This window comes from Myxocyprinus asiaticus, chromosome 43, assembly GCF_019703515.2.
Source record: "Myxocyprinus asiaticus isolate MX2 ecotype Aquarium Trade chromosome 43, UBuf_Myxa_2, whole genome shotgun sequence".
Classification (NCBI taxonomy): domain Eukaryota; kingdom Metazoa; phylum Chordata; class Actinopteri; order Cypriniformes; family Catostomidae; genus Myxocyprinus; species Myxocyprinus asiaticus.
The window spans coordinates 22,871,188-22,898,608 of NC_059386.1; the positions used below are offsets into that span (position 1 = coordinate 22,871,188).

At 34.0% G+C, this 27,421-nt stretch overlaps 2 protein-coding genes across 10 annotated transcripts in view; one reads left to right on the forward strand and one right to left on the reverse strand.

The window, feature by feature from the left end:
• Positions 1 to 14,434, reverse strand: LOC127433925 (coiled-coil domain-containing protein 83-like). 2 transcript variants are annotated; one of them, XM_051686300.1, is made up of 10 exons: positions 14,076 to 14,434; positions 9,887 to 9,971; positions 9,604 to 9,772; positions 9,270 to 9,437; positions 6,757 to 6,848; positions 6,396 to 6,464; positions 6,189 to 6,298; positions 5,976 to 6,076; positions 3,950 to 4,101; positions 1 to 1,244 (listed from the first exon to the last, which is right to left on the reverse strand). In XM_051686300.1, exons 2-10 carry the CDS (start codon positions 9,893 to 9,895, stop codon positions 1,035 to 1,037), a joined length of 1,080 nt encoding a protein of 359 aa, XP_051542260.1. In that variant the 5' UTR covers positions 9,896 to 9,971; positions 14,076 to 14,434; the 3' UTR covers positions 1 to 1,034. The 2 variants fall into 2 exon arrangements, with proteins under 2 accessions (XP_051542260.1, XP_051542259.1); XM_051686299.1 differs by lacking the exon at positions 14,076 to 14,434 and adding an exon at positions 10,048 to 10,308.
• The window catches only part of LOC127433916 (synaptotagmin-like protein 2), a 26,731-nt gene continuing 11,894 nt past the window's right edge, over positions 12,585 to 27,421 (forward strand). For 4 of the 8 annotated variants that reach the window (XM_051686266.1, XM_051686257.1, XM_051686260.1 and 1 more), the window contains exons 1-6: positions 12,585 to 12,727; positions 18,106 to 18,327; positions 21,396 to 21,547; positions 22,310 to 22,433; positions 24,812 to 24,866; positions 24,979 to 25,072. In XM_051686266.1, coding sequence (XP_051542226.1) covers positions 18,227 to 18,327; positions 21,396 to 21,547; positions 22,310 to 22,433; positions 24,812 to 24,866; positions 24,979 to 25,072 — 526 coding nt within the window. In that variant the 5' untranslated portion in view covers positions 12,585 to 12,727; positions 18,106 to 18,226. Of the gene's footprint in view, positions 12,728 to 18,105; positions 18,328 to 21,395; positions 21,548 to 22,309; positions 22,434 to 24,811; positions 24,867 to 24,978; positions 25,073 to 25,163; positions 25,624 to 27,421 lie in introns of those variants that run through there. The other 4 variants (XM_051686262.1, XM_051686263.1, XM_051686265.1 and 1 more) reach the window with 3 other exon arrangements.

Below are 27,421 nucleotides of genomic sequence, written 5' to 3' on the forward strand. Positions count from 1 at the left end.
GGCTGGGCTGTTAGGGTGCACGGCCGGCGCTGAATCAGTTGATCAGCGGGAGAGCGAGATAAAGGGGAGCCGGAGACACCAGTTCGAGAGAGAGAGAGACGCACGCGGCCACGTTGTGTGTGTCTGTGTTTAAGTTGTTTTACATTAAACTTTATGTTGACTGTTCAGCTGGTAGTTCGCTCAAAAATGAAAATTCTGTCGTCATTTACTCATCCTCTGGCGTTTGTTCAAACCCATACGACTGACTTCTGTGGAACACAAATAGGGATGTTTGGGGTCATTCACAACGAATGTGTTTTTGTGCCCATCTGCGCTTTTTCAATAATTTTTCTATACATGTATGCAATAGATGACGTCTTTGACAATTGCACGTGTCTCACATAGAAGCGTCTCATGTTTAAGTAAAAAAAAAGTCAACTAGGACTGTTAATCTTACATTTTTACATGATATGCCGATCGAGTAATCATAAATATTCGTATAATTGTTGCTGGTTTTGTAGCCCATCTGCCTGAAGGTTTGAAGTGTTGTGCATTCTGAGTTGCTATTCTGCACACTACAATTGTAGAGTGGTTATCTGAGTTACTGTAGCCTTTCTGTCAGCTCAAACCAATCTGGCCATTCTCCGTTGACCAGCTGCGTGTTGCCTGCACAGCTGGATTGTGCTGTGACTGGAAGAAGTCATTCGGCCTGAACAGCCCCTTAGGCATAATGTTAGTCTCAGTCTTCATTCATTTTCATTGCATTTATTTTTCTTTACAATAAAATGACTGAGGCAATCAGTCTGCCTAACATCTTTTGTTTTTAATGGAACGAAGAAAGTCATATGGTTGAAACATGATAGTGAGTAAATAATGACAGAATTATTCTTTTCGATTAACTATGCTTTTAAGACCTTTGTTTGGCCTCTCTTTTTAACATTGAGTGTTAATAAGGTTAAAGTATTCTTGATAGGAGGAAAAAAAGACAAGCCTGCTTTAAAATTCCCTGTATTTTAATTGTTTTATCCAAAGTATGATTTTCAAGCTTTGAACAACTAAATCTGTGACAAACAGGTGTCATTTGTGTCTGTTTTTCCACACTGTGTTGATGTTTGTGGCTTTTGAAACTCCTGGATGATCTGTGAGGTAACAGGCCACTTCTCAGTTTGGGACATCTGGAGATCCGATGGTAGTGGGTGTAGGGTAGCAGCCTTACCTACCACACACAGGAACCTCTGCTCCAATGGGCCCAGATGCATCAGCCCCTTCACACAAACACAAATGCAAATGCACACTCAAAGCAGGTTCCTGTTTGGCTTCTTCAACAAGAGCAGCGACTGTTCCCCAGCCCTACTCATGTCATCTATATTCTAGCCCATGATGGCTGGAACTAGCAGTGGGAAAATTACAGACACTGTGTTTCCACAGGCCTTATCTCACTAATGTGCCACTGAAAGGGCCGATTTAAGATTAAGTGTGCCTTTGGCGCAGCCATTCCTGCATATTTTGCCTGATAACATCTCTTATAAACAGAAGCATAAAAGGCCCTTCTGAGATGGTGTGTTATTGCTCATAAATTCATTGCTAATCAAAAATAGGTGTGACAAAAACTATTTACATTACTTTGATTAAAGCACAATTTATTGGTGAAATGTGAACATGGAGGTCATATCGAGCTTTAAAGGGATAGTTGACACAATTTCAAGCACTTTCAGCAGTATCCTGGGGTGTGACATGCTATTATTAATCTAAAACTATTTCAAACTATTTTCCAATTATTATAAATGTAGTTTTTATAACCTCATATTAAAGGAATATTCTAGGTTCAGTACAAGTTAAGCTCAATCGACAGCCAAAATCGATATTATAGTAAGGCACTTACAATGGAATTGAATGGAGACTACATGGAATATTTGTACTTGAAAAATGAATTTGTCCTTTTAAAATTAACTTGTAAAGGAAAAAAGGTGAAAAACTTTCATTAAACAAAAATTAAATAACCAGTCCCTAAAATGCACACTTTCCCTTTCATACTGTACCTATAACTCCAGTAACGAGCTACTTTTACATTTATTCATTTAGCAGACGCTTTTATCCAAAGCAAATACTTTTAACCAGTAACAGTGTAGCGTTTAGTCATTGAATTGTGCATGCAGCAATACAGCCGAGAAAGCAATCATCATGATCCGTCCAAATCATTTATGTGAATCTGTTCGTTCGGGCTGTTCATGTCAATTAACTGGTTAAAATAAATGATTCACTGATATGGAGCATTGGGAAGTCCATTTCATTTCAGTGAATGGGTTCCCTTGGAATAAATGATTCACTTGAACCCCTGTGCAATGGTCACTTCACTTCAGTTTGTGAAATATTTAGTTAATTGCTGTTTATCACCATATTAGACTCTTTGATTTTCTGAATCAGAACAGAATCAGTATTTACTGTAGGTGGTACAAAAGCAGTAAGGATCCTGTATAATATATAACTAAAGGTATAAATATCTGTATTTATATGGACTAAAATATATAGGCTAAATACGTTTATAAAATATATTAAGATGACATTATTTAATATGTTTAATATTTAATTTTAAAGGGGTCATGAAGTGCTCAAATCTTCCCTGAGGTCAAATGATAATTTTATTAAAGTTTTTTTTTTTTTTTTTGCACCAAAACACAGTCACAGTTTAGTAATATATGATCATTTTCCACCCAGTTTGTGTCCCTCTGTCTGAAACGCTCAGTTTTGGCCTAAGTGCCTCCTTAAAACTTCAACGTAAACACCCACTGTTATGATTGGCTAACATCACGTAGCCCCTCAAATTCAGCAAACTCAATCGGAAGAGAATTTACAAGTTCCACAACATTATAAAACAAAATTTGCAGTGTTTACACATAACATACATCCATCACATTGCATCTGAATATATTGAACTGTTCATCTCAAGCACAACTGTTAACACTCAGCACCATATACTATCAAACAGTCATGACATTTGAAATATTCATGAATGAAGAAACGTTTTACAAATGAGTAATGTTTAATGACGTCACGAACAGACAGACTTCAAAATGAGACATTTCAGCAGGGTGGTGACTATAAATACTCTTTTTAGACTGGGGAGGAAGTTTTGAGTTTTGACATCTGATATATCTAAATATCAAGGAAAATGTAATTCTCCATTTCATAACTCTTTTAAAAGATTTTCTTCCTTAAATAGCTTCAATGTAGTTAGCTACTTTTTGTTAGTAGCTTGTAGTGTTGCTGCTAACTACCTTTTTAAAAGAGTAGCTTGACTGTTAGCTACTTAGTCAAGTACCCAACGGCATTTTCCAGAACTGAACCAGCCGACACTGAGTCAAATATTTAGCAGAGGAGGTATTTTTAATGCCATATCAAAAGACAGTAGCATTATAAGACTAATAAAGAGCAAAACAGAGTATCTTGTATAACAGCTCTCAGTACAAATACTGTATGATTTGCATAATTACTCTATAAACAGACAGTTTTCCAGATAGAAAGTTCATGATACATAGTCATCGTATGTAGTATTTATACTGTTTTTGAGTTGTAATGTGTTGCTTGCCAGTAGCCCCTGGCCCAAAGTGATTTACAGTACACAAATTACAATGAGCACCCAGAGGTTAATTGCCTTGCTCAGAAATTTAAAGATTATTCATACATTAAGTCTCCTGTTTGTGGGCTGCTTTTAATTGGGATCTTACTAGATTTGATCCTCAACCATTAGCCTAACTCCATCCCAGCATTGTTGGTTACAAGTATGTAATTTATTGTTAATGTAAATACATTGTTACTTATTTATTCATCTTTTAGCAGTGAATAAATATAATCATCTTTCCATTAATTTATTATCTGACTATACTACAAAGGACAGCCATCCTAAGTCCAAATAAAAAGAGCTGTTTCACTGTCTTACAGTTTCCTACTGTAAAAATCTTTAATGGCTTACCATGAAATCAGTCTCACTGCTGTAGAATATTTTGCTGAGGTCAAGTGCGATGGAAGGGGTTATGCTGCCAGAATCAGTCACATCTCTTTTATGTTGAGCCCCCTCGGCTTCCGCTAGGGGCTGGAGGGTATATGGGGGTCTGCCGACCAACTCTGCAGAAACGCAGGCATTATGAGTGACAAATGTCAGGTAGCTAATATCCAAAATTAAGTTAATGTCAATATAAGTCTAATGTTGGGAGTAGGTGTATACTGTAACTATTGTAAGGCTTGCACTCAAATACCATTTACTTTAAACTGCTGAGAACATGAAGTTTAAAGAGGAAATGAAAACACTGAGCTGCCCAGTAATGCACTGTGGATATAACAACACGACTTCCTAGACTTTGGGAGCCATTAGGCAATTCCGTACAGTGCCAATGGCAGCATTCAGACTTAATGCTACAAAAACCACCCAACTAGACAATAAACCAGGCCTCCATAAGAAAACTGCTAACAGTAGGCTGTGGAACTTTGTTGTGGCGTAATAGCGATCTAAGTTTCAACTTATGCACTACAAAATACTTCTCTAGTTTCATAAACAGAATTTAATGGTCATCATATTTTCCCGAGCAAGTCAAATTTGTGCCATTTTGGAAAAAAATTATCTTAAGGGAGAAAAAACCCTTTGGAAATCACTTGGCACTATTCATAACTGTACAGAAGGTAACAATATAATTAGAAAACTGAGTAATCATGGTAACTTAGTTGACACAGGTAACACAGTTGACCAGACATGTGCAGGTTATAATCATGTCAATGATTATTTTTATTTTAAATCTCATCAACACACTAAAAGTTATTGAACTGAACATGAGTTCAAAATGTTCTAAATGGCTGTTCAGCTAGTGTTTAGTGACACCTTTAAATTTTTATTTTCCAAGTTACATATTTTAAATTGAATTTTTTTCAACAACTCATTATTTGTAGAACATGTCAACTATGTTACCTAAAGTCCACTATTTTAACTTTGCCAGGTAACATGATTGACTTGTATAATTTGAAGCGATAATATTTGAGTAACACTGTTGAGAGTCAATTAATTCACTCTTGACATAGGCTTACATTTGGGGAGAAAAGAGAGAACATAAATGTAAGTCCTTACACCAAATGACACCATTTTGTGCAATTAATGAGATATTGTGGCAAACTATACCTTTTTTAAAATGGGGTTTTCCAATGGGTAACTTAGTTGACAATACTTTTTTGGACAAATATAAAAGTAGGTATATCACAATAAACACTTATTATGTTTATAGTACATAACCAAGTGTCTTGATTTAATCTATCTTAAGTATATTTTTTATGTCATTTTCATACGTATTTGCAAAGTAGAATGACCAACAAAATCAAATCGGACAGCTGAATATCAAGGTTTTATGTGATATACGCCTTCTTTTGGAACAGAAAATATTGATTTTCCCATATATAATGATGTGATTTGTAAAAATATTATGATATACTAAGAAATTAAGCATTGGTACTGTACATTGATGATAATTTATTAAAGAGATTTCCTACAGACATTAAATGTATCCGCAATTATAGAATAGCCCAGCTAAGTCTGAACAAATGGTGCAACCAAATTAGGTACAGAGTTAGTCACAGACTATAAGCCCGAGTTTTACATCCCAGTTTAAGTTTTACCTAATCAATGACTGGTGTTACCCTACCCAATACATATGACAACATAAATGTTCTATGATCACCACTGACCTAAACTTTAGATTTTTTTATCGGAAGGCTATTGGTTTTGCATGTGTTTATTTGCTGAGAAGAGCTAATTAAAGCTAAATAAATAGACTCTCCTTTGCTGTTTCAGTATGTCTACTGATGGGGTGCCATCTATTGGTCATAAAATGCCAATGCTTAAAAATAAACCCAATAATATAAGCACCAGTTGCTCAGTGGAGGACAAAAAACAGTCTTTTCATATTCTTAGACATGCCATTACTGTTATTAGGAACACACAAAACAATTTGAATTACCTGGTGTTTCCTCAGGGCTTATTTTCATTATGGTAACGTCCAGATGGGTGTCGTCATAGGACCCAAGCCTTGCATTATGGGCATGAAATGCATTCCCGAGGCTAGGAGGAACAACAGAACACTTTAAATCTTTAGATTTTTCAGCAGTCTGGTTGAAGCTTAAGACCTGCAATAGTCCAGAGCAGTATCACAGCTTTAGTATCAACCCCATACCTAAGATCATCTAGGTCTTTTAAAAGCTTATTCACAAGTTCCAAGTTCTCCTTTTCTAATTGCTGGACAGTGGATTCAAATACTGAGACCTCCTTAATGTAGACGGCAACCTGGTGTAGGAAAATACATAGCTTATATTGTATTATCTTAAAAACAGCCATTGAAAGTACAAAAAGATGCATGTATACTGGAATATATTGACCACACCTCTTTTTTCAGGCAATCATATAGTTTGATGCTCCGTTTAATGTGATTGTCCAGGTTTTCAAATGCTCTCTGAAACATAAAAACAGCATCAGTAGCACAGAACAGCTTGTGAGCCGTTCACACCAAAAGTGTTCAAAAAGCTAGACACAGCGCAACTAATGAAACAAAATGCAAGTGTCTCTAGACACTTTTTGAAGCTGAAGTTCTTTTATACTGACTTAGCGTTTTAAAACTCATGTGCTCATGGCACAAGATGCTGAAAAAGCAGCGAGACACACCGCAACAGTCAAAGATAAAAACCCATCCTGAGTGAACGACCCTTTAGTCTGCATTCAGCCACCCAGCAGCATGTTTGCTGTACCTCAACAGCCTGTTGCATAGTCTCATCATGAAGCTGTGCTGTCTTTTTGTCAATTTCTTCAACAGCATCTGTCAGAGATCTCTGAAGGTATTCTGAAAAAGGCACATATTATTAACTCAGTCCTAAGTTGAGCCTACTTTACATGGGTAGTTGATGTTTAACATGTCGATGAACTTATTTTTGATCAACCTCAAGATTTTAGGTAAGAAGTTATAACAATGTATAACTGACCTCTAGTACACAATTTGAGCAAGTCTAATTTGTGCCGTTTTGGAAGAAAATTATCTTAGGGTGGAAATCACTTGACACTATTCAGGAGGCAACAAAGTATAAATAGGAAACTGAGTAATCACGGTAACATAGTTGACACAGCTAACACAGTTGGCCGGACATGTGCAGGTTATTATTGAGATCAATAATTTTTTTTAATTTAAAATTTCATCATAACACTGTTTTAAAATTAAACAACTTAACATAATTTCAAAATGTTCTATATGGCTGCTAGTGTTGGGTGACACCTTTACATTTTATTTTACAAATTACACGTTTTTAAATCGAAATATTTTCAACGACTCTCATTATGTGTATATGTGCTTAAATGTCACCTATGTTACCTAAAGTCCACCATTTTACCTTCATTAGGTAACATAGTTGACATTTTTTAACATTTTGGGTCTTTAGTTAACACGGAGGCCTAGAACTTCCAAGCGCATGGAATCTTTGGAAATGCATTTTCATAAATAATGCATAATGTTTAGTCATTCTTTCCTGTATAAGTTTAAAGTGATAATATTTGAGTAACACTGTTGACAGTCAATTTATTCACTCTTGACCCAGACTTGGCTTTTTAACAAACATTTGGGGAAAAAAGAGAGAACATAACTTACATAATGACCAGTAGTTTAAAAAAAAAAGTTCTTAAGCTGTGTCCCAAACGACACACTATACATTATGCACTTATAAAATGTACTATGCACTCAGCCATGTAGTGTATGAATTTTCAAAGTGAAGTATCGTCCGAAATGGAACACTTAACGTTTTTTTACCACATGGAAGTGTTCGCCATTTAACAGCTGATGGAAGTGACGTTTCAAACCCAAGCGTTGTGTTGCCGCTAGCTTTAGCGCGCTATCCACCCTCAGTTCAACACTAATATATCTCAATAATATACATATTCACACAGCATGGTATGATGGTAAAATGTTTAACTCACTTTTGTAAGGTGCTGTCTTCACAGAAGTTTCGCTAGTTGGCATATTCTCCATTATTTACGATTTCCAGATTGCCACCGCTGCCGGTAACTCCACCCCTTCCACTATGTTCAGCAAGCCGCGTGCGCTGAGTGCACGAAGTGACTGTTCAAAAAGTGCATCATCCGGGTACTCGTAGTACACTTCTTTTTGTTGCATTTTCAGTGTAAACATACTACTCGCACTACTTACACTTGAAAATGACGTAAAATAGTGCAGAAGTGTGCGGTTTGGGACACACCTTTTGTCTTTTCATACTGTGATAGATTTAAGTATTTGCCAAATTAAGCATTTTATAGCCTATATATTTTACCAGATGAAGTTTGATAAGGAATAAGGTTTATTATTATTCACAAGATATGAAACTGGGAGATACATTGAATGTGCTGACGGGGCATATTTTGATTTTGTCAATTTAGAAAGCTTGAAAAAAGCTTTTTTTTTTTTTACTAATTAGCAACTATTGGCATAGATTTTTATTTATTTATTATTTTTAATTAAATGTAGATTTTTTGCCAATAACCGATAGTTCCAAAAAGCAAGTATCTGCACCGATTAATTGGTAAAACCAATATATCGGTCTTCCTCTAGTATGTACTATTGAGCTCCTGAATGACTGTACACATTGAATATATTAAAAAAGTTGGGAATATAATTCTCTGCTGAGCTAAAAATGTTTCTGTGATAACTTGTAAAGTAATAACTTCATAATCAGCATTGGCTAAATTACTTTAAAAAAAAATTATCCACAACAAATTACTAATGACTTCTTTCAATTTGTAATCAGATTACTTATTACTTCATGGTAAATGTAATCACATTACTAATCACATTACTTTTTAAAACAATTTTCTGCTCAACAAATTCAAAATAATGTCTATATATCTTCCATATTCATTTACTTGTTAGGGGACACGCCCTTCAGCTGTCACAGAAACACAAACAGATGAACATACATAAATAATATTATTTTAGAAATACGTAACCCTAGTAAAGCAATTAATTGAAAGTCAGTAACTGTAATCTGATTACAATATATAAAATGTAATGTATTACACTGCTTTTCCTCTTCAAAAGTACTTTGATTACCATAATGAATTACTTTATCAGTTATCGTATTACATCTTACACTATTCATAATACAATTATATTACAATTTAAAACATTTAAAGAAATGTAGAGCTATCTCAAATTCTGTGATCTCTCTGTGCAACTCATTTTATGCTTCCTGGAAAAAGACTTAATTTTAAGAATGACACACACCTGACATCTCCTGGAATATCGTTTGTGTTGAAGCAATATCTTTTCCCAGTTTTTGGATCTTTTGCTGGTTTTCCATGCTGCCCTCATTCTTATACTGCAGCCATTCCTGTCTCTCTGCCTGCACTTCCTCCAGCTGCACCTGCAGCCTCTCAAGCTTACAGCACAGTTCTCTCTCACACAAACACACGCATAACAAATATTAATACACATTCCTATCACACAAACAACTAGTTCACAGAATTCTGGTCATAGCACCCAAAAAGTTTCAAATTCAAAATTCTGTTCTATTCTCTATTCATCCATGCTTGAAACTTTATTGATGTCACTCTAGTACCTTCTAGTTCTTTCTCTTGCTTACATTTCAGCTCTAGGTTGCTTTGGACAGCGCTCTCCACCTGGTCTTTATATGCCAGCTCGCTCTGCTCCAGGTTCCTCTCTTGCTCCTTCAACTGATTATGCAGTTCATTCACCTGACCCGCATGCTCCTCTCTCAGATGCTCCTGCTGTTGATACATGTGTTTATTTTACTCAACATCATATAATGTGAACATGTGGACTGTCTCGCAAATTGATAGATGAAGTTTGGCTGACCGATTGTGACTGAGCATCATTCTTACCAGCTTCATCAGTCTTTGCTTCTTGTCTTCTAGTTGGAAAAGTTCTTCCTTAAACTCTTGGATCTCTTTTCTTTTAACCTGAATTCTTTTTGAGTGAAAGTTAAGATGCAGTGAAAAGCAATGCAGATTGAAATTATAATGTGTAATATCTCTGTACCTACTGGAACTGTATAAAAGACTCTGCTAGAGAGGTTTTATCTAATGCCTTGTTCATTTTCCCTTGTGTCAAGAAGTTATTCTGGTATCCTTAATAACAGTACATTGCATTACATTTTCTGGGTTTGTTTACACGTTGCCATGGAAGCAAAATGGCGCTTCGAACTCACATAAACCGGTCAACAGGGGGCGAAAAAGCGAAAAAAAAAAGAAAAAAAAAGGGCTAAATATAAATTATTCAAATCTTGATTTGCATTTCTTAGGGGAATATCAGGGGGGGTTTTTTTAAGTCAGCAATAGAACAGAATTTTAGGTAGTGGACACTTTTAGGTACAATTTAATTCAGAAAGTTTGCAAACTCAAAGTGAGATAGAGATAAATAGTATTATTTTTATTTTTATTTTTTATTTATTTATTTTTACTTGTTGAATGTTCAGTTAATTTTATTCTATTCCATTTTATTGTATTTAATTGTATATTGTATGTCTATATTGTTATTACAGCAAAAAATGTTTTTGTTTCTCACCTTATTTCTTCTGAAATTGTACAAAATTATGTAACAAATTTAATACAGAATATTATATTTTTAAATATAATAAATATTAATATTAATACCGAAACTTTTTCTTTTTTTCTCAACTTATTTTTTTCCGAAATTGAAAAAAATATAAGAATATAATAAAAAAGAATACAGAATATTATATATTTTTAAATTTAATAAATCTAAATATACATACTGAAAATTTTTTCTTTCACAACTTATTTTTTCTGAAATTGAAAAAAGTAATACAAGAAATATAACAAAAAATACAGAATATATTTTTTAAATATAATAAATGTTAATATTAATACTGAAATTTTTTTCTTTCTCTCTCACCTTATTTTTTCTGAAATTGTTAAAAAATAATATAAGTAAAATAATATAATAAAAAATAAAATAGAATGTTATATTTTTAAAAATAATAAATATTAATATTAATAAAACTGATGTACAATCTATAATATATATATATATATATATATATATATATATATATATATATATATATATATATATATATATATTATAGATAGATAGATAGATAGATAGATAGATAGATAGATAGATAGATAGATATAATGCCAATCACAATTCAGTATGCAAATATTGTAATGACATCAGCGCTGTTAGAAAACCTCTTGAAGATAAAAACCCTTTTCACACAATTTAGGGCGTTTACTAGCTAAAGGTTTAAAAATTACAGTAGGCCTAATTAAACTACTTACAAATTCCATTAATTAAAACATTCACTGTGAGTAATAAAACAGAAAATGGTTGTGGTGACTTTCCATTTGATGTTTAATTTTCACACACACGCTTAATGCGTATGATGTATTGCACTGTCATCGCGAGGACATTTAATTAGATAATGATGCATATGGGATATGTGTTTGACATAATTAAAAGTTTACTGTGGTGAAAGTGGGGTCACGCCTATATAAGCGTCCACAGGGGCTGTGTGACTAAACCTAGCGCGTGTCCTACCTAGACAACAGTTGTGTGCATCCAGGTGTTACACATCAGCTGGGGATCGTGTTAACTGGGGATGTGCGCGTGCACGTGCACGTGAATAATTTTACTTGCCTATTCAGCAGATTCGTTTAATGCGAATTGTCAAAGAGCAAAGAAAAGACGTTTTGCACATTATAAAAAATGTTGGTATCATAATTAAACCGAGTTTGTTTCATCGATGTCTGTTCTAATTAACTTTGACACGGTTTTGAAACTAGGTCTGTATGCATGGTTAGCAAACACACTACTCCTAGACCAACAGACCTTCTATGTGATCAGTAATTGTTTTATCAACTTTACCAAGCTATTGTTTTTAAATATAAATAAAAGTAATTTAAGAGGATAGGCATTTATCGACACATATAAGCCTATGCTTTAGTGTTGCAAATAAAAGACTCCCACATGCCATTTACTGCTCTGGCAAGTGCAATCACCAGTTCCCATTCAAACCAATGTCCCATGTTAACATAGGCAACCAAATGTTACCCTGTGAAACCATGTTAAAGGGGTCATGAAATGCATTTTCAAATCTTTCTATTATGTTTTTCAAGGTTAGTTTATGAAGTTAGCAAAGTTTTTTTGCACCAATAAAGTTGAAATATTTGTAAAAATTTATCTTTTTCCATCCTCATTTTCACTCTCTGTCAAAAACGCTCCGTTTCAAGGGGCGTTACCTTTTAAACTGTATCAAATTCAATTTAATAATGACACCAACATTTTTTGTATGGTGTATAACGCCTTTTCTTGGCTCCTTGGCAATTCACATAGAACGAATCTGTTGAAAATGCAAATAAAATTATTCACGTGCACGCACTCACAGCAGCAACATGATCCCAAGCTGATCCATAACAACGGACGCCATAAACAACAGTGAACTGCCTATCTAGACAGTATTTCTATGGTGGAACGCAAGGTTATGAGACACAGCCCGCTTGTCAGTGGAGTGGAGGAGGAGATCACACACACAGACACACACACACACACACACACACACACACACACACACACACACACTTCAAAGCTGGAGTTGCCTATTAAACACGCTTCATATCTTCAAGTGTATGGCCAGTGGAGTATTGCTCTCCTCCGATGTTTCTCATGTAGGCTCTACTCTCTTGTTTTGCAAGTTTCAGGTAAACTTTCTCTTGTCAACTTTTAAAACTACTTTTTGTCAACTTCTTAATGTTACCCATTTATATTTTGACTCGGTTTAATCGTTTCCTTGCAGTGAGTTTAAAGCTTTGCATGCTGTGACAGGAGTTTTGAGTTGTGTTTCAACAGGCAACATTTCACAGCATTTCACAACTCACAGAACATTTTTTTTTTTTTTTTTTTTTCCTGTGTAAATGTTTTTTTTTTTTTTTTTTTTCTCTCTGGCACTATTGTGAATGTTTTCTCGTTTCCTAATCTGTTAATGTAAAGCTATTTAGTAAAGAATGTTGAGTATTTATTTAGAGATCAAACAGTGATTAGTTATTTAAGAACTTCCAAAAGAGCTCTTGTGATTACAGTATGATCATACCTGTGAGAAAAGCATAATTTGTATTAAAATTATTATTATTGGTGAAAAAATTACTGATAACACAAATCTTACATTTTGAAAAATAGCTACATAACTGAATAATTTCCTAAAAAAAAAAAAAAAAAATGTATTCCCCAAACCAACAAGCAATCAGCTTCAGTAAAATTGAAAATGTGCAGTTGTTATATAGAGAAGTGATTTCTACCTGATATGCCCTGAAATCTTTCCTTTACAGTGTGCAATTTATGTAAATTCATACCATGTTCAGAGGCAAATTTTGTCTTATGTGTCATCTATAATTTAATAATCCAATGAAATAAGACCACACCTGGCCTATATCTGTATCTAGTTTTAAAACATACTTTCCTACAATATTGCCTGGATAAAATGGTTACAGTCAAAAAAGCAGATGCTTATTCCTGAGCAGTGTCAAAATAGTGTCTAACATGCTGCAAAACTGCTGACAGCACACCTGTAATAAACCCAAACCTGATGGCAACGCTTTGTTACGGTAATGCCTCAAGACTGACAAGATGACTAGGTTTTTTTACATTAAAAAGTAGTATGATTTAGATATCCCAGACATTTTGGCAAACTCAGATTCTTCTCATCCCAAAGTTGTCATGACATGCCTTTCTCAGAACAAATAAATACAAGTGCTTTGTTTTGCCTTGTTGAGCTCAGATGTGTATTGTGAGTAATCATTTAGGGATGCTTTGTTAGGCACACCTAAAGATTAGTCCTAGATTATTATTATTGTACATATTTCATTAAAACTATGCTTAATCAATATGCATATTGCAGTTTAATCTGACTAATTATTAATTAAACTGATCTAATTATCTATCCAATGAAAGAAAGAAAAGGGAACATGCTTTGAACTAGAAAAAGGAAAGTCTTTTTCTGATATGATACATTTTGTCAAAATCATTTAGAGATGGAAATGTTACAATTAATACCTCAGGGACAAATTTCCAAAATAGGGAAGTATCAAGACTTCCTTCTTGGCTGGAATTGGCTGTATCTAGCAAACTATGAAAAGGAAACATTAGAAACATTAAAGTAAGCCAACTTTACACTCTTAACAATTTCACAGAGATGCCATAGAATAAACTTTTTTGGTTCCCCAAAGAACCTTTCAGTGAAGGTACTTTAAACCCATTTTTTTAAGAACATTTTTATAGTTAAAGGATTAGTTCACCCAAAAATGAAAATTCAGTCATTGTTTACTCACACCTGTGTTTTTGTAACCCTATATGACTTTCTTTCTTTTTCTTAACACCAAGGGAGAAATTGTGAAAAAATGTTGTGCTCAGTGATGTCATACAATGGCAGTTTATGGTGACCACCTCTTCAAGCTTCAAAAGAACACAGAAGTATAATTCAGAAGTCTAATAAATTATTCCACACTGTAAAAAAAAAAAAAAAAAAAAACACACAATCCTGTTGTTTTTACAAAAAAATAAATAAATAAATAAATAATAATAAAAAAAAAACTGGTAGCTGTGGTTGCCAGAATAATTATGTAAAAAAATACAACCTGTAAATTTTTGTTTAAAACTGTTATAATTTACAAAACAAATTACATTTTAAACCATTAAATCCAACAGCCCTTTTCTGCTGAATTAGCATGATTGGCATTGTAAAAAAAAAACAACAAAAAAAAAAACAATCTGTTAAATTTACGTAAAAAAAAAAAAAAAAAAATCCTGTTAAATTTACAGTAAAAAACTGGCAGCTGTGTTTGCCAGAATTTCACTGTAAAAAAAAATGGTTACCATGTTACAGGCTTTACAGGATGTAATTTTGATACCTGTATATTTTACGGTGCAGTACCATTGTTTATATTATTAAATGATAAACTTAATATATTAACTTTCTGAAACTGTAAAAATCTGCTTTTCACTTTATTAGGAATTGTTAATCACCGTAGTAATTACAGAAGGGCACATGATGACATGAAGTTCATCAATAGTGGCCCTCCAGGAGCAGTGATCAATAAACATGTAGAGACAGTGCTTAGTGTCACTCACACAAACACTAAACACCATCAGGGTAACACAGGTGAAATTAAAATAATGCAATAAACATGAACTAAACTATATCAAATATAAAACAGAACACCCTAAAGTACATAACTGATATTAAAAATAAGAAGAAATATAACTATTCCCATTAAATATAATGAAATGTAATTGATCACGCAGGGAATTCTGGGATGAGCAATTATTGTTTTTACCGTAATTTTAACAATAATTTACCGTAAAAAGTACATGTACTCTCTTGTTAAATATCATAAAAATTTTTACCGTTAATTATACAGGAAAATCATACTTTTTATATCTAAAAAAATATATTTTTTTTACAGCATTTTACCGTAAAACTACATTGTTTTTTTAAATATATATAAAATACATACCATATTATTTAAGGTAACTACTTGTTAACCAATTTACGTTTTTTACTGTAGCATTTTTACAGTTTTTTCTGTTAAAATGACGGACATTTTTTACAGTACACGAGACTCATGATTGTTATGAAAGCATACGATAAGGTTCGGTGAGAAACAAATCGAAATCTAATGTATTCAGTGAAGTAAAAATGTTCACTGACCGTTGATCTCCTGTGCGTGTTCATGATAGGGCACGAGAACAACAGTTCACGCAGTCCTTTCTTAACATTGGGGAGTTCTCATTTTGTTTATCTAAAAACAGGACCTCCACAGTGATAGCGACAACAGGACACAACACAGCTGCACACAAAAAAGAGAACAGAACTTGTTAAACATGTCTGAAGAGTTTGTAGTCAAAGAATTGATGCATTTCTATGCCCAGCCTTATTTTATTTTTTTTATACGTTTTTGGACCGCTGCAAGTTCACAGTGGAAGGAGTTACCCGAGCGGTGCTGAAAATAGAAATATTGCTCCTCACTGCTGTTTAGGACAAAGACTTGGAAGACCTTTTATTGTGTGTCATTTGCTGTCAGGTTAGGACATGGTGTGACTGGGGCTTCCTGTAGCCTCCTCTATGTTTCTGTTTGATTTCCAAGTACTCCAAAAAGACAGTATAGAAATGCAGAAATTCTTCAACTACAAACTCTTCAGACATATTTTGTAAGTTCTTTTAACTGTTTTGTGTGCAGCTGTGTTGTGTTATGATGTCGCTATCACTGTGGATGACCTGTTTTTAGATAAACAAAACAAGTTTCGATTGAACGGCCCAATGTCGCGAGAGGGCTGCGTGAACCTTTGCTCTCGTGCCCTATCATGAACATGCACAGGAGGTCAATGGTCTGTGAAAATTCTCACTAATTAATACATTAGATTTCGGCTTGTTTCGTACCAAAACTTATCATATCCTTTCATAACAATCATGAGTCTCATGGAATCATTTATTAGACTTCTGAATTATACTTTTGCGTTCTTTTGAAGCTTGAAGAGGTGGTCACCATAAACTGCATTGTATGACATCACTGAACACAGCATTTTTTCACAATTTCTCCCTTGGTGTTAAGAAAAACGAAGAAAGTCATATAGGGTTATGACAACACAAGGGTGTTAAATTTTTTGGTGTACTAATCTTTTAAGGTTCTACATGAAACCATGGAAAACACTCTTCATAACTGCATAGTTTGGAAAACGATGACGTTGGGAAACTGGAAACAAATGAGTGTGGACGTGGCCTTAAGTGACAGAAATCAGACTGAAATCTAATTATAGACAGTCATGTTAAAACATATTAAGAAATATGTATAAATATATATATATTTATATATTATATTATATAAATATTTCAGAATATTTCAAGCTTATTAATGAGAGAGCTGCCTGCAAGGAGACTGAGAGGTTTGTTTTGTTTCAGCATTTTAAAGAACTTTAAACAAGCCACATTTTTATTTTTACACACAATTATTTGACACTTGAAAAATGCAAGTTTATTTAGTAATAGTAATAATTTTCAATGAATACAACTTGTTGCACTTGCACTGTGTTTTATTAAGATCTTTTGGTGTTTCAAAATAATTTTTAAACATTACATTGTATTTTAGTCACTGCTTTTACCTTAATAAGACATATGGACTTCTGCCAACTGGGCATTCCTTCCAAAAATATCATTATTATCCTAGTTCCTTGAATGGTTTAGATATATTCTTGTTTTTTCCATGGCTCATTTAAACTGTTTTCCAGAAAAGACAGACTGTTGAAATTGATATCATTTGTGGGCCGCCGCCTAATTTGAGTTAAGTGTAATTTGATTTTGGAATAAAAGAGCCTTTCACTCTCGGCTCCCCTGGTTTAGAAGCAGCCAGTACCCATATCCTCTGATAGTCATCTGACAATGCCATGTCACATGTCCAGTATTGAGCACGTACTGTATGGACCATTGCTCGTATGGAGAAACAACATGTTTGTTTCTAATGCATAGATGAAGCATAGATGAAGCATAGATGAAGCATAGATGAAGCATAGATGATATCTTTTAATCCCTTGCTGAAGAATTCATTAGAACAATTAGGATCATGTGATGGTCAGAAGAATTCAAAGGGAGGACAGAGTTCTTTGTAAGCCAAGCTCTGACTGTTCAACTGTGCTAAATGTTTTTGGTTCTTGTTGAATTAAAGGAATGGTTCATGCAAAAAATGAAAATTATGACATCATTTACTCACCCTAATGTTGTTTTTAATCTGTATGACTTAATTTTTCATGTGGAGCACCGAAGATGTTAGGCAGAATGACAGTCTCAGTAACCGTTCACTTTCATTGCATATTTTTGTCCATGCAATCAAAGCAAATGGTGACCGAGGCTCCTTTTGTGTTCCACAGAAGAAAGAAAGTCATACAGGTTTGGAACAACATGAGGGTGAATAAATAATATTATATTTATATAATAAATAATATTATAACATATATATTTATAATATTGTACAATTATATTTTGGGGTGAACTATCCCTTTAACTGAGACTTTAAACTTTGTATATTTGATGCAGGTGACATAATGAGTTTTAGTGTTTGAACAAGCATCAGTCCTCAAGATCACACACAGTGATGCTGCTGACATTTTGATTGATCTGAGATCTGTAAGCATCACTCACCTTGAAGACATTCACCATGATTGACCTGAGCTACCTGACAGAAGAAGAGCAGGAGATGATTTTGGCAGTGCTAAAGAGAGATACAGAGCTAAAGAAGTTAGAAGAACAGAGGACCAGGTGAGTTTGAGAGGTTGTTACCAGGTGGATTAAAGGGATAGTTCACCCAAAAAGTTCACCCATTTTATTGGAACTTGTCCATTCAAAGAAAGTAAATGGTGACTGAGGCTGTCATTCTGTCTAACATCTCCTTTTGTGTTTTACGGAAGATAGAAAGCAATATGGGTTTGAAACAACATGAGAATTAGTAAAGGATGACAAAATTTTGGGGTGAATTTTTCCTTTAAAGGATTAGTTGGACCAAAAATGAAAATTCCCTCATCATTTATTCACCCTCATGCCATCCCAGATGTGTATGACTTTCTTTCTTCTGCTGAACACAAATGAAGATTTTTAGAAGAATATCTCAGCTCTGCAGGTCCTAACAATGCAAGTGAATGGGAACTAAAATTGTGAAGCTCCAAAAAGCACATAAAGGCAGCATAAAAGTAATCCATAAGACTTCAGTGGTTAAATCCATATCTTCAGAAGCAAAAAGATAAGTGTGGGTTGAAAACAGATCAATATTTAAGTCCTTTTTTACAATCAATCTCTACTTTCACTTTCACATTCTTCTTCTTTTATTTTTGCCGATTCGCATTCTTTGAGTGAGGAGGAGAATTTATAGTAAAACAGGATGCTTTTATGTGCTTTTTGGAGTTTCAAAGTTCTGTCCAACATTCATTTTGAATTGTAAGGACCTACAGAGCTGACATATTCTTCTAAAAATCTCTGTTTGTGTTCAGATGAAGAAAAAAAGTAATGTACAACTGGGATGGCGTTAGGACGGAAAAACTATGAAAGAATTTTCATTTTTGGGTGAACTATCCCTATAATGCCTCTGATTTAATCAAGTGCAATCATAATTTACTAGTTATTAAACTAATGCAATTGCCTGTTAATTATTTAAATAATTGTACTTCCATTTTTATCTTCCCATTGTTGATTTTGCTTATTGAAGTGCTGAGGCCATAAATTCTCACTTTATGCCATTGTTGGTTAGTGTTTTTCGATTGTGGTTCTGTTTATGAATTCATTGTTTCCGTGATGTTCTCACACTTAAACTGTCTAGAGTAATTGGTTTACACTTCTGCAAAGAATGTCTGGAATTTGTCCACACTGATGTCACAGCAAAAGCTTACTGTAAAGTTAGACCGTAATCTCAAGGTCTAATACTTAGGTTCTTAAGGGTTGCTGTGAAGTTTTATTCTTTATTTCTACACCTATTTTTATGGGATTAACTCACCCGCTTATATCGCAAAATCATAAAAAAGCATCAGGGTCAGAAATTACCCAGGGCTCAGAGTTAAAATGCTTCAGGTCATATTTTTGTATCGGTTATCTAACATTTGATATATTTCATATTCTGTTATTTTAGGCCTATCTAGTCATGGATTTGGTGCCTCTGCTGTTAGTGGTTTTATATATATATATATATATATATATATATATATATATATATATATATATATATATACACACACACACACACACACACACTGCAGCCAAAAGTTTGGAATAATGTACAGATTTTGCTCTTATGGAAAAAAATTGGTACTTTTATTCACCAAAGTGGCATTCAACTGATCACAATGTAAAATCAGAACATTAATAACGTGAAAAATTACTATTACAATTTGAAAAAAAAATTTCAGAACTTCTTAAACTACTTCAAAGAGTTCTCATCAAAAAAAAAAATCCTCCATGTGCAGCAATGACAGCTTTGCATATCCTTGTCATTCTAGCTGTCAGTTTGTCCAGATACTCAGGTGACATTTCACCCCACGCTTCCTGTAGCACTTGCCATAGATGTGGCTGTCTTGTTAGACACTTCTCACGCACCTTACAGTCTAGCTGATCCCACAAAAGCTCAATGGGGTTAAGATCCATAACACTCTTTTCCAATTATCTGTTGTCCATTGTCTGTGTTTCTTTGCCCACTCTAACCTTTTCTTTTTGTTTTTCTGTTTCAAAAGTGGCTTTTTTCTTTGCAATTCTTCCCATAAGGCCTGCACCCCTGAGTCTTCTCTTTACTGTTGAACATGAAACTGGTGTTGATCGGGTAGAATTCAATGAAGCTGTCAGCTGAGGATATGTGAGGTGTCTATTTCTCAAACTAGAGACTCTGATGTACTTATCCTCTTGTTTAGTTGTACATCTGGCCTTCCACATCTCTCTCTGTCCTTGTTAGAGCCAGTTGTCCTTTGTCTATGAAGACTGTAGTGCACACCTTTGTATGAAATCTTCAGTTTTTTGGCAATTTCAAGCATTGTATATTCCTCAAAACAATGATTGACTGACGAGTTTCTAGAGAAAGCTGTTTCTTTTTTGCCATTTTTGACCTAATATTGACCTTAAGACATGCTAGTCTATTGCATACTGTGGCAACTCAAAAACAAACACAAAGATAATGTTAAGCTTCATTTAACGAACCAACTAGCTTTCAGAAGTGTTTGATATATTGGCAAGTGATTTTCTAGTATCAAATTAGCAATTTAGCATGATTACTCAAGGATAAGGTGTTGGAGTGATGATCGCTGGAAATGGGGCCTGTCTAGATTTAAACAAAAATGACTTTTTTCAAATAGTGACGGTGCTGTTTTTTACATCAGTAATGTCCTGACTATACTTTGTGATCAGTTGAATGCCACTTTGGTCAATTAAAGTACCAATTTCCTTCCAAAACAGCAAAATCTGTACATTATTCCAAACTGTTGGCTGCCAGTGTTTTTGTGTGTGTGTGTGTGTGTGTGTATATACATATATATATTATATATATACTTCAGAAGTGAAAAAAGGGATTACAACAAAATATGCAGTAACAGTATATCTAACATAGGGACTAATTTATGTAAAATGTATTCTAGAAGAATGTTTATTGTGTTATGTTATCTTGTGAATTTTTAAGGTAACTGCTCATACTGAGAATTTATTTGGACATATTTCACATACATGGATGGCATGTTGTGTATTTTATATGTTTAGAAAAAGTTCTTTATAAAGGTAAAATAAAATGCCCCTGAAAATCAAGGTAATTCCTGAGAATGATTTGCAAATAAAAGAATGACTTATTACTCTCTTCCCCTCAGGCAGCTTTATAAGACTGAGAAAGACAGGAGCAGGCTGAAGTATTTGACTGGAGAGTGGTTTTACGAGACAAAGTATCACAGACACAGAGAGAAGATTCATGGCTCTGACATCATCAGAGCATCCATGAGACAAAGGAAACCCGTGACGATATGTAAGTGGTGCCAGCAAACAGAATGACCAGCCTGTAGCCGGATATCAGATAGGACCGTTGCTGTTTACCAAGCAGTCTCTCATTATTTTCATTGCATTTACTTTGTCCCTGATTATCTGCAGTTATTCACCTGTATTCAGTCATGTGCTTGCTTCAAAAAGCAGCAATACTGGGTTACAGTGTTCAGTGGAAGTGAATGGGGCCAATCCGTAAACTTTAAAATACTATAAAAAGTATAGCCACAGGACGTGAACAATATGCATGTTAATATGATTTTAGTGTGATAAAATCGCTTACTAAACTTTTTTTGTGTAAAGTTATATCCAATTTTACACCTTGGCTGCCATGATGGTGAAATGCTGTAAACCCTATGATCCTGCAAAAAAGACAATTTGAACAACTTTAGATCTTAAATAATGTATTTTAAATCCTTAAAAAATTGGCCCCATTCACTTCCATTGTAAGTGCCTCACTGTAACTTTAAAACTGTAAAATTATTTTTTGTGGTAATCAACATTATGCCACAAATACTGTCAGTTGAGCTTAACTTGTATTGAACCCAGAATATTTCTTTAAATATTTCTTATTCTTTTTACGTCATAATGTTTCTGTTTTAAACCCCCACTGTAAATCAAAACATTTATCAAATCGTATAACTCCATTATAGATCCATTAGACTTTTCAAGATGCAGTTGTGTGTGTCCAAGTGTTTGTGTGTATGCATGTTTATGTGTATTGACAAGTCTCTTATTGTTATTCCAGTGGAGCTCTCTCAAAGATGGGATGAGAGACCCAGTTTTCTGAATAGTCAGAAAAAGGATGTGTTTATCCCTCCAGAGCTTTCAGGAATTATTGAGGAGCCATCCACACAGTCACAGAATGAGAGGTGAGTGTTTGCTAATATGGAATAAATTTACAAGTAGAACATTTCATCTAAATTAAACGTGCTGTGCCATGTGCTTTAATATTGTCAGTTTTTTGTTTTGTTTTAGTCATACCCTTGATATTAAAGCTTGGAGAATGTGGCGTTATTTCATTTTTAAATAGTGAATTATATTGATTATAATACCAGTTAAAAATGGGTAATAACAAGTAGTAAGAAATTGCAACATAATACTAGTAACTACAAAACAATTTAGCTCATAAATTATTTTCTGTTATCAGTAACAAGCACATGCTGTTGTTCTACTTGATTAACGGATTTCACAGGGCCTCTGCCTTTTAAAAAACTAACTCTACTTCCGCCCATTAGCCTGGTTAGAGATGCTGTCAACAAGAGCCTCATATCTACATACAACAGCTTTAGGAGCTCTCATAGCAGCTCTCATATCACAGTTCATAATGAACTGAAAAATATTTAGGGTAGGGCTGTGAATTGATTAAAATGTTTTAACTAATTAATCCCGATTAATCATGGTACATTAAAACAACCAGTAAAATATAATAATAAATATATTAACTTTATACTTTGTCTCAAAGAACTTACAATAAATTGGTTAGTCGTCATTTATTTAAATTTTTTAAATATGTACATATTAAAATGTTCTTTTTTGGGGGGGGATAGAGTTTATTAGACACATTTTAACAGGTGTAAATATTTGATACAAGTGTATATATATATATGAATGCAATAAAATCAGTGGAAATTTTGTGTTAAAAGTTGGGCAAATCTTCTGCCCTTTTACAATAGACTTTTTAAAAAATAGGATCAAATGGGCAGATTCAATTTATATAAAGATATATTGGCAAGAGAAACTTAAGTGTACACTGCCAATGCATATATATATATATTTTCTCTGGCTGCCTTTAAGTTTCTATCGCACACACGTTGGGTCTTTCTCGCGTGGTTTTGCATTTGACAATGGCTCAGATGACATTGAGTGAGCATTTTCGGGTGATGCGAAGAGATACGGCAGCTTGCCCATATCTCTCCCACACCTGACTCACCACTTGTGAGTGAAGTCTCCATTCTCCATACAGTAAATCTGTTCCTGTGTTTATTATGCCTGGGATGTGCGTAATGCGTAATGAAGAGTAATAATTAACAGTGCACTGCTCCACACAATCAGTTCCTCTTGTAAATTTATATATGCCAATTTTAGCCACAAGAAGTAAGAAAAAAGCATGAGTGAAGTTTCAGGAAGTGAAAAAAACCGGATACTGCATTAATTGCGTTAAACAGTGCTTGAAACAGTCAAATATTAATCACAGAAATATTAACCTCTTGAGACCCGAGCATGACTGCTGTGTGTATTTTCCATTTACCTTTTTGATTTGTAACTAGTAACACCTAATAAACATGCAAAAAAAAAAAAAAAAAAAATCTAGTGCAAATAGTTTTCCTAAAAATTGATGGCAACATGTGTAGAGCGGAAGTAAATTGTGAAATTTTAAATAATACCAAGCTAAAGAAAGTTTGATAGGAAGTTTGTATTGAATGCACTAAGCTGCATAGAGAGCTATAGGATGCTCCCTTACTCCGTGTTTAGTGAATGTCTTAACCTCCAGTGTGCTGTCATTCTGCACTGGTCTCAGAACAGTTCGAAATGCACCTTAATTTCATCTTAACTCCATATAAAGCCTCTAAAAGCAACAGTAAGCAGCTTCAGGGGTCAGATCTTACATGCTACTGTTTTTCTCTCTGTCTGACACTATGTACTTGCATTATAGTGTCACAATGCAGCATGGAATCAAATATGTTTTTCCCCACTTATTGCTCTCTGAATCTTGTGACTTTCAAGTGGTTCCAGGATGTATACCACAAAGATAGAACTTAAATCTCCATTGAATATTAGAACTATGAATAGCAGAATGGCAAAAATAAAGACCTTTCTAAAAGGTTTCCCGAACACTCCCCCCATCCTGCATTGTTCGGTCATAAATTTAGACCCACCCCAAACTCATGCCATTGGATGAGCCAGTGTTATGTTGGTTAGTTAAAAAAAAAAACAAAAAAAAAAAAAAAACAATGTTGAAAGCCTGTGGCTTAGCAGCAACTAAAACTTAGCAGTTTTACACTTTTTGGTGAAATTAACCTATGAATGGCTTTGTTGTCTGTTTGCATTAAGATGGGACAAGATAAAATATTTTAACATTGAAAAATTTACCCAAAGCAGCTTTTTAATGTAACTTTCATGGTACAGTATAATGTTCTGATTGAAAGCTCACAATGGCCATTTAGATCTTGTTTTTGAATCATGCATCTAATGCATTATTTCATTAAATGCATCAAAACCCTGTTTATATGATATTACCTCCAAACAGGGTTGAACATCAGATGCCAGAAGGCCAACAAGAAAGACAGAGACCTCAAATCAAGGTAAGCTACACACAATTCAGTCTCTAAGTTTTAATATTTTAATGAATTTTCAATTGATGTTCTTCAGATGAATTATTGTATTTTTGGACCCTCTTTTATTTTCCCTATATAGCCCAGGCTGAATCCATTCAATATTGTGTGCTCGCAGAGAGAGACATCCAGAATTAGCAATAGTGTGAATGAGGCCAACCAGACACCTGCTGAGGGTGAGAATATCTTCACTATCAGAACACTGAATTAATTTACTGTTTAATACTATGATCCTCAAATTGTTTTTAAAGTGATAGTTCATCCAAAAATGGAATGTCTGTCATCATTTTATCTCCTCCTGTTTCAAGCCAGTGTGACTTTCTTTCTTCCGTGGAACACAAAAGGAGATGTTAGGCAGAATGTTAACCTCAGTCACCATTCACTTTCACTGGATTTTTTTATTGCTTTCATTGCATTTATTTTTTTTTTTTATATAGTGAAAGTGAATGAGGACTGAGGCTGTCGGTTTCTAGTATTCTACCTTACATCTTTTGTTTTCCATAGAGAAAAGAAAGTCATAGGGGTTTTGAACAACATGAGGATAAGTAAATGATTGCAGTATTTTCATTTTTGGGTGAACCATCCCTTTAATATCCCAAAACATTTCAAAGAGTAAATACCAGCTGTCAGCTTTCAACAGATTGTCTCTTTGAACACTCTTTGTTGTGTTTTTGATGGAGTAAATGTTCTGGAGAGAAAGGGCCAGAACATATTTCTTGCCAGAATAGTAAGTTTGTTGAATTGATCCCCATTGAGAACAGCATGTGTGCCTCTTCTGAGCTATGGTGTTGGCTTAGCATGATTTGTTCTAATGGTCTTGCATGCATAACTGTTAAACATGCAGTATTTGGTTGCAAAAGTTCTATAATGTAAACTGTAATGTGTGGCATTGAGCAATATTAGAATACATGCTAAAAAGTGACATTCCTTGAAGTGGTATGGTCAAAAGATTTCTGCAGAAAGTTGAACTAGAAAGTAGTGGTCTGGGCTATAGCGAGCTGCCAAACTTTAAGGAGATTATACAAAAAGTATGTTGTCCTAAGTAGCTAAGCTGCCATGCATGACCAGTCTGTACTTCAAACATAGATGGTACATTTTTGGTCTGCAGTTATGTTTTTCAAAGGGTCAGACTAGTGTTATTGTCATAATTGCAAAGTGCAATATAAATACACTTAAAAAAAATAAATAATAAAAAAAATAAACTTCTATATGGAGCTATTTCTACCTGACATGGTCCTTAAATTAACTCATTGGTTGTGGTCAAGTTGATTCGGTCATATGAATAAACATTAATAAATGTTACCACATGAAGCACATTTTTAGTTTTTTCTACAGTATAGAAACTACAGATATAATGTGATATTTTTGGCTGTTTAACAGTGTTTCCCCTAGGAAGCAGCGGTGCAGTTGTGCACCACAAGCCTGCAACGTCGAACCCGTATTTACACGTGTCAGTGGAAGAATAGCTTAAGGTTATTCATGTGTGTTTATTGACTGGGAGCTTTTGACACTTGAAGGGCTAACTGTTTAATAATAAAATGTCTCAACGCAGAAAATTACTCGCACTAATTTTATTAAACATAAATACAAATAGTATTATAAAACAGGGGCGATTTCTAGGATTTTAATCTTAATGGGGCTCAGTCCCCAATGACATTATAAAATGTGCGCATTTAATGTATTCCACTCTGTTCCATTGATGGGTGTTTTGTTTTTACATCATTCAAGCTAGACAGCTGATATTCATTCAGAATATTGTTATTTCCTCCAATAAACATTTATTAAGTTATAAAAATAATGGGAATTGCTTGAAGAATATGACAAATCATATATTATTGTAACTCTATTTATTGACAATACATTTCATCTGTCCTAATCATTCCTTTTTGTTCTTCACTTATTAACAAAAATTATAGAACATGAATCAATCATTTCACAACATCACCACAAAAACCTATAACTACAATAAATGTTATTTATTTAGTGGAGTGAATTAACTCTAGATGATGTTTATCTGTCTGTCATTCAGATTTGTTCGCTGATTCGTTCACTGACAATTTTTGTAAATCATACCTTAACCAGTAGGTGGCAATAAATGAACATTGTTTATGTGTTTTGAGTGAGTAATTAAACCATTGATAAAGCAGTCATTCACAAACGAATCAAGTCTAATTACACTTTATTAAAATTTGCGAATCTACAAATTGAGTGTGTTTAAGCATCAATAAGTGTTTTCCCAGCAAATGAAAACAAAGCATAGCTATCATTTTGTGAATTGCTGTGCATGACTATACAAAAAGGCAACATTAGCCTAAAAATAATTATAAGTGATTCATTTACTTCCTGATGTCATTGTAATGTCATCAGTCGCTTTTACTCATGATTCATACAACCAATTTCTCTCCTTGTTGAACGAGATTACTGAAGTAAATGAACGACATACCTCTTCCTCTCCTTCAGTTGGTCAACAGATCCTGATCTTTGCTCGTTCAATGAGGAGCGTATTTGTTCAATGGGTCAAACCA

Excerpts from the sequence above, each read along its gene's own strand:
- LOC127433925 (XM_051686299.1), bottom strand. The coding sequence starts at position 10,100 with ATGAACAAGGCATTAGATAAAACCTCTCTAGCAGAGTCTTTTATACAG. Across the intron at positions 6,849-9,269 it reads GATATTCCAGGAGATGTCAG|AATACCTTCAGAGATCTCTG; the intron begins GTGTGTGTCATT and ends TGCCTTTTTCAG. Across the intron at positions 6,299-6,395 it reads ATGATTGCCTGAAAAAAGAG|GTTGCCGTCTACATTAAGGA; the intron begins GTGTGGTCAATA and ends TTCCTACACCAG.